This window comes from Polyodon spathula, chromosome 9 (genome assembly GCF_017654505.1).
Source record: "Polyodon spathula isolate WHYD16114869_AA chromosome 9, ASM1765450v1, whole genome shotgun sequence".
In the NCBI taxonomy this organism is placed as follows: Eukaryota; Metazoa; Chordata; class Actinopteri; order Acipenseriformes; family Polyodontidae; genus Polyodon; species Polyodon spathula.
In genome coordinates, this window is record NC_054542.1 from 7,063,988 (window position 1) to 7,076,853 (window position 12,866).

Sequence of the window (12,866 nt, forward strand, 5' to 3'; positions counted from 1 at the left end):
ATTGCAAACCTTATCTTACACGTTTTATAAACAAGTAAAGTTGGGATAAAGTGAGCCCCTAAGCTATTTTACATAATGCAGGTGTCTTTGACCATGGAAGAATTAAATGGCATCTGTATAGGTGTTTCCTATCAACTACTGTCACCAAAACACTATTTGAAAAAGAAAAAAAAAAAGTTATTTTAACATCCTCTTTCTTTTTACTGTACAGACCAATATTATAATTATTATATTTAAATTTAGAAGAAGTGGCCAATTTTTAATGTACTTTTTTATTATTTTTCTCCCAATTTAGAATATCCAATTACTATTTTTAAGCTTGGCTCACCGCTACCAGCCTTGTGCTGACTGGGGAGTGGCGAAGACGAACACACACTGTCCTCCGAAGCGTGTGCTGTCAGCCGACTGCTTCTTTTCACACTGCAGACTCACCATGCAGCCACCTCGGGGCTTCAACGTCAGAGAGCAACACAGCTACAGGCAGCTTATCAAGCTTGCAGGTGCCCGATGAGCCGAGGACACCCTGACCGACCTAAGCCTCCCCCCCCGGGCAGCGCTTGGCCAATTGTCCGCAGCCTCCTGGGAACTGGCGACATCCAGGCTATAGGGTGCATCGAGCATTCCATGTGGAGTGCCTTTACCGGATGCGCCACTTGGGAGCCCCCAGACCAATATTTTTGACAGGCATCTCAGACATCTCAATGAGCTTTGTCCTGGTAAAATGTTTATAATAAAATAAGCTGTAATAGAGGAGCATGTTCAATTGGTTCAACAAATGACAACATGGCAAGGCATTTTCTAAAACTAAATTTATCCACTGAATCAAAAATGAAGGAAAACATTACCAAAATGTGTATCTTCTTATTATAACTTTAGCTTTAGGTAATGTTACAAATTACTTATCTATAAAGACGATTACTTAACACATATTTTCTTGGTGCATATTGAACATGATACCTCTATCTAACCTTAGAATAGAATATCTCCTTGTTATTCATAGCTTTGCATTTTATGCTTGATTTCCAAACTCAATGTATTTGCCTTTCCTTAACCCTTTGAAAATCCTGCTTTGAGTGGAACTTTGCTCTATACCCATGTGGTTCCCCCTTGCTGTTGGTGCAATAGTAATATGCTAATGGGTTTGCAGTATGCTTTGTTCTGACCTTAGGGACGAGGTGCAATAAGGCTTGGCAGCACATTATTACTGGTACATAACTCCCAACCATCTAGAAAGATCTTGCATGCTAATGCCCAGTGGAGTAAGCTGGCCCACTAGAATTATGTGATTAATCTCATAGGTCAGTCAAATGGCAAATTGGTTGGGAGGGGGGAAAGCACAGGCTGAAATTCAAATGTGGACAAAAGAGGTGGAAATATATTGTTCAGCTAAAATGTACTTCACTGCCACGTCATCATGTATTCCTGGCATCATTATGTACGCCAGTAGAAATAATGATCGTACTCTGATGCGTTCATTAAATATGAGCTGTATAATCTGTCAATGCTTCACAGTGGGTCCAAGTAGCTGATATTTTCAGCAAGCACATATGGTTGTCCGCTAACTTGGGTCCCTGCTCTGTAGAAATTGCTCTGTAGCATTCAGAGCTGCTCAGAGGGAGCAGAACGGAGCACAATGTTAAGGTGAGTGTCTCAGCTACTTGACGCACCCAGTAACTCAAAGTAAGTTGCCCGAGACATATCAATGGGAACTGTACTAAATCAGATTTGTTTAAATTACGGAATAATTACCATCATGTCTGTTGAATTAAACAGACTTTGAAGAATATTATTAAGTATAACTTGAGATTTCAGTGTATCAAATTTGTAGAACAAGGGGTGAGATTAATGTTGTAGCAGGATAATGCCTATTTTGTTCTGACTGGCTTGGTTAAGCTAAAACTTTGACTTTGGGTAGATAAACCTATAACATCTGTTCTCAGATAAATCAGAGTTTACAGATGTCTGAACTATGGACAAATACATTAAGCTGAGACCAAGGAATTATTCATTTAGTGCGCACCTGTGCGTTATTGTGGTTTAATTGAGTTTTTTATTGTTAGTTTCATGTTTGTACTGTATGTATGCTACCCTCTGAAGAGGAGAAATACAACTATGCTTGTAATTAAGGACCTGTGAAAATCGCAAACATTTTCTTTAAAATTCATGGCAGTGTCACAGGTAAAGCACTGTATCGTATTTTGCGGAATGTGCACGGAACTATTTTATAAATGAGTTTACAGATTTTTTTTCTTTTAAATCATCAAATATAGAGGTAAATTCACTGATCCTCATCAAAATCAATGTTAAAGTTCTTCAAGCACTTTACAATAGCTTGTAATGAACAGCCTGTAGGTAAAGTCTATCTGCAAGGACAGCTTTCAGTTCTAGGACATCAGATGCATGTTCACCATTTAGGTCTTGCAAAAGAAATACAATGTGTAACCCATACTGATCTTGGGCATCAGTCGACTTGTCAGTGACCATTGACAAGCAACTGGACTGTTTTACCAATTCCATAATCTCCAGCTTGTGATACTTGGCAACTTTAGGTAAGTATTCATGTCTCAGCTGGCTGATGAAGGAATCACTCCACTATTTTAATTTCATATAGATTGCATACAGTCACATGACATAATCACCGCATAGCACTGTGTTAATGTGCTTTTTTTTGTATGAAATACAAATAATAATTATGAAATAATGTATTTTTATTTCTTAAGAATATTGTAAAAATCGCAGTATTGGGCTAATTTCACAATTTTCGCGCAGCCCGTGAAATCTAGTATTCCACCAGTACTTATTGTAAGAGCAGGAACTGCCAGTAGCTGATGTTGGCTTACCATCTGTTTTCAATGTCAGTGGCGTCGGAGGGCTCAGCACTCTGGCGCTGGTCACAGTGTTCTTCACCAGACAGATGTAGCTTCCGACATCTGAGGGCTGCACTTTAGAGATGTACAGGTTCCCTGTTACCTGGGAGATGAACCGACGACTGTCCTCGGCCACAAATAAGGGGAATTCGTTAAATACCCAGCTGTGTGTGATCTCTGCAAGTAAGGCACACACACACACACACAACAAAAGACAAAAAGATATCATCAAGTGAACACAAAGAACCAAAAAAAAAGAAAATCAACTTTTATATCACGTATTGGACTTTGTGCACCAGCCATGAAAGAGTTTCTCAGATGATAGAATAGTCCATTAAGTCTTAAAGCTTCACATATGGTGCTGTTGCTTTAAGAGAACATTTTAAAGTTTGAAAATGTTGAGCAGCACTGACAAAGTTTCATATTTTAACTCTTGATAGCCTTTATGAATTTCAAACAGTTATACAGCTAAATGTGATGGAAATGAGTAGTTTTAGTCAATTATTGCATGTTTTGCATTGTTTTATAAAGAGTTAGTCCATTAGGAGAATCACAGTTTTCAGTCAAGGTCCTCAAACCTTAGTATGTGTTGCTTTTCATTATGCCCAAATACTGTATTACGTTATTATCAAACAGAAAACTTTTTAGACTTTTTTTTTTTGACGACCAAATGACTATCATTCATTTTGTCTGTTTAGCAGCTGTCAACGTGCTTGGAGCCAGATGACAGTATTATAAATGTCAGAATGTATGACTGTAGAATCTCAGGTGAAGATAATGACTCTGTACAGCATCGGATAGTAATCAGTCTGGTGGTGCTCCAGCTTTTCATTAGGTAGGAAATTAAGAAAGCTGGCAGCAATATGAAACATCAGATACTCTTCTATGCTTGCATGCTTAATGAATCCTGGAAAGAGTACAGTGGAAAACATCATAGTGGAAAACAGCTCTGTTCTTCAGGGATTGGACAGAGGCAGGCACTTACTATTAGCACTTGATTAAAAGACGTGGGGTGAAGATAAATGTCAAAGGGTTGAAATTAGAAATGATTGGAAATAAATTCCCAAAACTCCTGGGACAATATCAGTTACCACTGGTTCTCTGAACTGGTCTCATTTTGCTTGGCTGGCAACATTATGGGTGTGACATATCAGAGTTATGTTAACTAATGTATTCCTCTGTTTAGATTCACTATTAATTGTGTATTTCAGTGTCAGTTGGCACTGTGCATTTAAGATATATGAGTAAGAAATAACTCACCGAACAACTGCGGTGCATCCGCTCTTGGCAGATGTCTACATTTTACAAAGTCACCTGGATGTGATGACTGAAACAAAAATGATACAAAAAGTGAATCCAAACAGATTAATAGTGAGATAGCTATGATATGTGATGCCCATACCAAGCTGCTCTTCATAGAATGGACAGTAAAGTCTATACACAGTAAACCAGGGTAGAGTGACCATGGCCATTCACCATTGACAACCCATGATTAGAAATATTAATGATAGACAGTGGATGTACCATATCAGGTCACTGCATACATGCCAACAGTCCCTATATAGTGAGGACTGTGCCGATTTCCTAGCAATGTCCCAAGTCCCAATGCATAGGAAGAAAATCCTGATATTTATCCTTTGAAATTCACAACTACTCTGCCCATTGGTTCTCGTGTCATATTTTGTATTTATTTTGTTCTCTCTCTTTAGCGGCTGCTGACCCTCGTGCACTGCACTGGCTGGCATGGATTGTGTTCACACGACCAGATATCACTTTACTCACATATGTCACATTCCAGCCATATTGGAGAAGCATATTGTTTCTTCGCTGCTGCTGCAATATGATTTGATGTGTATGATTTTGAGTATAAAGAGGGAGCTACCGGAACGTGAAGGACAGGGGCCGCTTGCATAAAGGTCGACTAACATTTGCAACTAATGTTAAGTCAGTCTCGCTAAAGCCACATGGCTAACCCTGAGTGCGTTCTGCGTAATTTAAGACACTGACCGAGAAGGAAACGATGGCCAGCGTTAGATAAGAAAGATGTGCGCACAACTGAAAAATGAAGTCTTTTAGAGGAGTTAAATGATGAAAAATGAACACTGCTAGGGACATTTTCTAACAAGTGCACAAACACCAAGCATGGGGAAGAATTACTGAGAATGCAAATAACGGTAATCCACAGAGCAAGACGGTAAAAAAACAGGATGCTAAAAATGAAAACTTTTGATGGTGGTCTTCCAACTAAATTGAAAAGAGCGACTGAACGGAAGAGAGATTTTCGGAGAGGAATCCCCTCTTTGGGGACTCCCGGTAAGCGAGGGGTGTGGGGCTTGCTCAGGAGGAGAGATTTTCGGAGAGGAATCCCCTCTTTGGGGACTCCCGGTAGGCGAGGGGTGTGGGGCTTGCCCAGGAGGAGAGATTTTCGGAGAGGAATCCCCTCTTTGGGGACTCCCGGTAGGCGAGGGGTGTGGGGCTTGCCCAGGAGGAGAAATTTTCGGAGAGGAATCCCCTCTTTGGGGACTCCCGGTAGACGAGGGGTGTGGGGCTTGCTCAGGAGGAGAGATTTTCGGATAGGAATCCCCTCTTTGGGGACTCCCGGTAGGTGAGGGGTGTGGGGCTTGCTCAGGAGGTGTAACTGATTCAGTTGCAGAAGAGCTTGTTGTCTCCAAAACAAACAACAGTGTTACTGAAATTATTTTAAATGTATTTGTAGATTGTGGTAGGCAGGCAGATGAAAAAGGTAGAATGTTGTAAAATCTAAAAATGTGTGGCCGCTGTTATTTTTAGTTTCAAACTGCTATCTGTTACTGCAGTGATTCTCAATCCTGGTCCTTGGGGACCCCTGTGTCTTCTGGTTTGCATTCCAGCTGAGCTCTCAGTTACTCAACGAAACCCTTAATTGAACTAACAAGCAGCTTAAAAAAGTTTTCAAGTTACTTAGAACATTTTATAGTTGAGCTGAAATCTCCAACTGTTTAAGAGCAGAAGACAATTAAAAAAGGCTTAATTAAGCTAATTATTAGTTCAATTAAGGGTTTAGTTAAGTAACAGAGAGCTCAGTTGGAATAAAAACCAGAAGACACAGTGTTGAAGGTTCTGAGACATTTATAAAATAAGCTAATGAAAATGTGGGTGGAGTCTATTACTTATAACTATTACAAGTGTATGTGTGTTTTTATGCGTATGACCCCGCTAGTTTCCAAATGTTGGCAAATATGTTACTCCCATAACCACATTTGGTGCATTTCATCTGGACAATTCATACACAGCTCAGATACAAATCCTGGGCAGCTAATGTCCATGTACACTTGCCACATAACAAAATTATGTCTTGAGTTGTCTATATATTGGTACACTGAATAACATTCTAAAAACTGAATATAATGTGTCCACCCTGAACAAACTAAAGGAAGTGTCTACAGTGCAATTTATCTGCAATGTAAAAATGTACTGCTTCTCCCAGTTTGACTACATCTCATGCAACATCGCATGCAACTGATTTCAAAGAAGACATGGATTAATAGATCTTTACCATTTCTTTTTATCAGTATAAGATCAGTAAGAAATAACGGCTTCATATTGATTGGCCACTCTATAGATAAAGTTTTAGAATGTAAAATATCTACTTTAATCCTGCCCACCACTACACAAGACAAAACAAAGATACATTAGCTTCTCTGTGTCTGTTAACTAGACACTGGCATTGGTAGTGACGAGATCACAGAACAAGGGCTTGCAGAGGTGGGAATAAAAAAGTTTACATTGTTTGCTTGTTCAAGCAAAACTAACTCCAAATAGTGTGATAAAGAAGTGATTTGCTCACCATGCAAACACAATGAGGTTATGAAAACAGGATACTGCACCATATCTGGGAAATTATGTACAGTAAAACTGTGATAAATTGGGCTAACTGGGCAGTTTCAAGCGGAAATGAAACTTGGCACAACCATAGGAAACAATGTTTAGAACAGTAAATAATTATTTTATTTTTCAAACACATTAAAATGAGGTTAGTGGATGAAACAGTATAATTACAGTGAGCTGTATAATTACAGTGAGTATTTCCATATTGATACATTAGATGGGCTTCCATTTTTGAGAGCTTCTAGCCATCTTTGTCAATGCTGAGCGCTTTTTGTGCCTGGAGTAAATTATGACTATTTATCTTATAAAGAAAAAATAAATGCCTTTGTTGTGGTTGTTTGTGAATGTACCTAATTAACTGTCACAATATATTTATTACCACAAAGAGTTTTTTTTTTGTTTGTTGTCCCTTTATTGTCCCCTGAGAAGTGCCTTAATACATCAGTTCCATTATTATCCTTGTTAGGTAACCACAAAGTGGCATCTGTTTATTTCTTACACTCTGAATGACATCTTCTGAATATATTTAATTAGCAGCAAGCAGTAAGGGCAACGTGAGAGGTAGTGAAATCCCTTATGTGGCTCATATAGCTATAAGAGACGATGCCATTACATTGGATACCATCGATACCATCACTGAATAGCTTGTAGCAACAGTGGAATGCTAGTCCACTGTTGTTGGGAATGTGTCATCTTCAGTGATGTCATAATGGCCACTTTGTGTTTGTCCTTGATCTATTATTTTCACTCCTGCTGACAGACACGTCAAACAGTAAGGCATGTGCTTCCCCCCCCCCCCTAATTTTATTATAAGTCCTCTATTTATGTCACATGACCTTCATCCTTGTAGATTTTTGGTTTTGACATATTTCTTCTTGTTGAAATGTTCAATTTTAATCTAAAAACGACTCGCTGTGCACTGCACATGACTGCTGTAGATTCCTCGCATTTTTAGTGTTTTTATTTTTGTTTTGCATAATTCTAAACCAAAAGCCTTTCATAATAATCTAAAGCCATATAATAGGACAACAACAAAAAACTAATATTTAGGGCATTTCAAGTGTCCAACTGTATTAGATTGAATGTGAGTTTACTGTTCAAGTATGTACATGTGATAAATAAGTTTGTGTAAGTTTTAATTTACAGCTGGTGTCTCAGAAGAAGTGTGATCTTGGTGTTAATTGAGGTTTTCAGCAATGAACTGCTGAACAGTCTCGTGTGCATGACTTTGACAGCACAATGAAATACAGCTTACCATTCCATACAGCACATTCTGTCAGTACCTTTGTATATTAAAAGAACCTGTGGCTTTACTGGAATTGACAGCTGACAATCGGCACTTGCATGTACTCTACATTGTGTGTGGAAGTGTCATATAGATGGTGGCTGCAGTTTATGCTTTACAATCAAAGATATTCTTTCAGGTATGATGCCTTTTTTAATGGAAAAGGCAGGAAGTCCATCAGAAAAATGAAATAATAAATTGCAAATTGTATTCCTCAAGCCATGCTTAGGGAATACCCTTTATGCGTTCAGAATATTTAAGTAGGTAAATCCCAATGGCTCTTCTTCTTATGTGGTAATTGCAATGCATCAGCCATGTCCTTGTTGTAATTACACACTTAGTCCACCAGCAGTTTCTATTTATGAATAGGAAACAATGGTAGCTTCCCAGTTATAACCACGTTGGTTGATTATTCCATTGTAATATAAAATACCAGTTTACAGAGTTCAGAGCTGCACCTCCACCTCACTTCATAAACTCTGCTTTTAGCAACCTTTTCAGAGGCAGATCCAATCGTTGAAAAAAGACACAGTGGCTAAGCTAGTTATGGTAAATTCTGATCTAAGCAGAAACAACACTGGAGAATGATGGAGAACACACATGATATTAAACAGTTAAGAAATGAAGTATTGGACTTATGGTATATCCCTTTAGGTCTTCAAAAGAGGCTCATGAATACTGAAAGATAAAAGTGAGTAGTGAATTACATATATATATATATATATATATATATATATATATATATATATATATATATATATATATATATATATATATATATATATATATATATATATATATATATATATATATATATATATATATATATATAATATAGTAAGATATACTTATATATATATATATATATATATATATAATATATATATATATATATATATATATATATATATATATATATATTAGGGCTAGCACCAAAAATCAAAAAACGGCCTATGGTGATGTCAGGTTATTTTGTGGGAGTTACATATCCCATCCATCTCTTACTGCGGGTGAATCACGTGCAGTATGGCCGGGGCTCCCATTTGCCCCATATGCCATTCCACCTTTACTCTTACTATAAGACATACTGCAAATAGCTCAGCCTCATCACTATGGCTCCCATCTACAGTGTTATAAAGGGGGAGCACTGTACAACAGTATAAACCTTTGTTCTTGTTACAGTTTTGAAAGCAATCCAATGCATGGCCCCAGTGGACGTTCACACGATCGGATCCAGTATACATGCACACACCAGGGTGTTGCCATGTAAGATGCAATAAATATCTATCCATCTGTTTCACTCAGAAAGTGATTCATTGCAAGTGTAAAAATTTATTAGAAACATATGAACTATTTGGCAAACAGCTGTGCAGTAGCTTGTTTCTATGCTTGGAAGTGACAAGGCAATATGGCTGACAGTAGGTGGTCCTTTAGTTGCAGAAATCTCTCAGAACACTTATAAAGGTAGTCCCATGCTTACCATAAAGTAATAGAGGTAGGTATTAGACTATAGGAAAATTCATTACTATGTTTCCAAAAATGTATTAATAATGGGGTTCTTAATATTTTAGTGCATACATTCAAATCTCACCAGTCACTGAGCCGTCAACTATGACAAAACTGAAGACGGAATTACATAGTCACACAATTAAAACAAATGAATTGCCGTGAAATTGGAAACTTGGGTGTGCTTCTGAAAAGAAGGTCCGCCCCTTAATCAACTACGTATTCATCGAAATTATATATATATATATATATATATATATATATATATATATATATATATATATATATATATATATATATATATATATATATATATTGTGCATTTGTTTGGTCTCCCTCCTCCCCTGCCTCCACCTTGCAGCGTGTCTCGTAAAGGGGGAAGGTAGCCTCAAGTGCCACTTGTCCTGCCCGCTGGCATTAGTTTTAATCTAATTCCTATATTTGATTTGTCATAGTTTTGCCAGTATAGAGGCGGCTAATGAGTCCCAATGGGCAAGGCCATGGGCCAAATTCCAATAACAACATAATCATTTACAGGCTTGTTTATCTGTCAATTCAATAAATCATTAATTTCATTCCATGTTACAAAACCTTGTAACATTAGGATTAGAATTACCTTTCAACTCCTGAAAGGATACGTGTAATGAAACACTTGCTCAGTGGAACTTATTAGTTTTACAACAGGTTTCTGCACTTTCAGACAATGAATCTGAGCTGTAAATCTACCTCCCACCCTGGGGTTGGTGGTATGCCTTCACAGGGATAGGCCGACTCGACAGTAGGACGGAACTGGAAGTAGGCCATCTTGGTAAAAGGGCTTATCTGGAAGACGGCTGAACAGCTCTATTGTGATCAGCTGTGTTGCATGCGATGATTGGACAGAGCTTGGCATCATACTGATCACAGGGGCGCGTAAACTTGAGATACGTTGCTAAGCAACTAATTAAGCAAGTACGCTTGCCCGGCGCTGAGTAGATGGGGAGGTCCTGGTTGTCTTGGGGCCGTGTCCGGGGAGGCTGCGTGGACCTCAAAAGGCTTCTGCACCACAGCTCAAGGCTACTGCACGACCATGACCACACAGACAGGCGTGAGCGAAAGCTTGCTGTGTTGACATCAAGGAGGAAAGCATCCGCTGCATGGAGAGAATTACTACACAAAACCTTTCCACTCCAAGATGGAGAGAACTACTGCACAAAACCTTTCCACACCAAGATGGTGCTCATGAAGGCATTGCCCAGCCGAGGCCATTTGAAAAGTCCTTTTGAAGGGGCCGGAGTCACTACAATATAGAATAACAGCGGAGCCTATGACCTATGCTTCCACTTGCTGTTTTCTATGAAGCTGTGTTGCAACTCAGCCCTGTGCGAAATATCCTGGTTCAAAAAATATTATGATGTTAAATAATGTTCTTTTTGCTTCTTTATGTTAAAGTCTGTGTTAAGGTGCTGAGTTGCTGTAACCATGTGTGTGGTTCAGTTAGCCCCCCCCCCCCATTATTGGCATTCTGTTCTGCCAATAATAGCAGTCCCTATTTAAATCCCATGTCATACCCTTGTTCTCTGCCTTGCATTTTTAGCTTTCCACCATTCTCCATCTCCACTATGCTGCTCCACCTCTGCAACGGTCTCCCTCTGGGGGTAAAGCTCACTTCCCAGCCTCAGAGGCCCAGCCGTGCTGGCCTCATCCTTTTTTGAGTCACAAAAACACTTCAATCCTATTCTCAGTTCCTGAGGTCCTTCCTCCACACAGCCCTTTCTCCTACCCTGTATAAATTTTATTAGAAAAGTAAGAATTGACATTGTCCAATGCACAGCAATGTGCTGTAATAACACAGAAAGAAAAGTGATCCCAATAGCTGTTCACGGTTTGCCATTCAGGACAGGGGTGAATAAAAATAGCAATAATCTTTTAAAAATCTTTTTTAGTAAGATATACTTTTCAAAGGACAAGTCTAAGTCTTTTAAATTGTAGAACAATTCTTCTACCTGGAAATTTCTTTAGAATAAATCCTTAATTAATTTAAGCCATGACAAGCTCCAAATTAAATATAATAAAACTGAAAAGCCTAAGGCACCTTTGAGCGATAAAAAAAAAAAAAAAAATAATAATCATAATAATCCTGCAGAGGTAAGCTTAAATCAATCTTGCCATTCTTCTTCTTAATTTTAGAATATGAAAGGTGATACATTTTTAATTTTGAATGTTTGAAAAGGCTAATTTAGAGTCCAAACAATGCAATATTAAAACCCTGATCTAAAAGATAATGAAAAATATGCAAAACAATTGCTATTATCCACCAAGTGTAACACAGTCATAAAACAGCTAATTTTATTGATATTGCTAAGTGAAGTTTTATTGACTCTACATGCAGATACATCAAGCCAGTTATTACCATGCAGTTATAAATGTGGATTATTTTACAGTGACAATTTTTAAAATCTGTGGCTTTAAATTGCATAGGACTTCAGCACACAAAAAGTAATTGCAATGACACCATTAGGTGCACTATTACATGTAATATGCAAATAAACATAAGCATGACCGACATCATTGGAGGCGACTCAGTGGGTGCTCAATGGCTCTGGAGACCATCGGGGAAAGCTGCTGGTGTAGAGCAAAAGACAGCAAAAGCTGAGTGACATTGGATGAGTCTTTTCTCTCCTGTTCTTGGTAAAGAGTGGTTCCACGGCTGTGTAGGTGGTGGAGCCTGATCGTGCTGACATGGATGTCATTTGAAAAATAAAAAGTTGTACCTGGAGCATGAGGTGGCGGAGAGCACATCAGAACCACCCCCTGTCCCTCACGCACTGACACCGCTCCTCTCGTCCGCCCACTGAAGTTCCCGAGATCTGTAACAACAGACAGGAGTAATGCCACACTGTGTTGGAATGTTTTTTACAAAGAATTGTATTATTAGACCAGTGGGGGTCCAATCACAGTCCTGGAGGGCCATTTCATATCAGGTTTAATAGGTAAAATGATTAACTACTTCAGGGTCTGGATGAAGGTTTCATTGGTTAAATTAAATAATTTTAGAACAGGGCTGGAACAAAGACCAGGAGTGGAACGACCAACTTTGACCACCCTTGACCTAGACTCTTGTAAAATGTTTATAGTGTTTTAATAATGCACTGGTGACTTCAGAAAGCAAGCTAATACTTAAACAGACACAGTAATATCATCCTCATTTAATGGTGGAATTATTTAACAGTAAATATGTTCTAATTTGCCCTACAGTGAGGAGCTGTAATTATATCAAACTTTTAATATCACTATACAACTTAATACAGACTGTATAAATGTTGTATTGTCAGTACTAAAAATTGCATGTAAAATTGCAT

The 12,866-nt window shown here is 38.4% G+C and overlaps 1 protein-coding gene across 1 annotated transcript in view; it reads right to left on the minus strand.

The window, feature by feature from the left end:
* Positions 1-1,558: 1,558 nt before the first annotated feature.
* The window catches only part of LOC121321262 (contactin-5-like), a 150,120-nt gene continuing 138,812 nt past the window's right edge, over positions 1,559-12,866 (minus strand). Inside the window, exons 6-8 of the mRNA XM_041260163.1 lie at positions 12,279-12,374; positions 2,841-3,044; positions 1,559-1,605 (exon numbers count right to left, since the gene is read on the minus strand). Of these exons, the coding sequence (XP_041116097.1) occupies positions 1,559-1,605; positions 2,841-3,044; positions 12,279-12,374 (347 nt within the window). The remainder of the gene's footprint in view (positions 1,606-2,840; positions 3,045-12,278; positions 12,375-12,866) is intronic.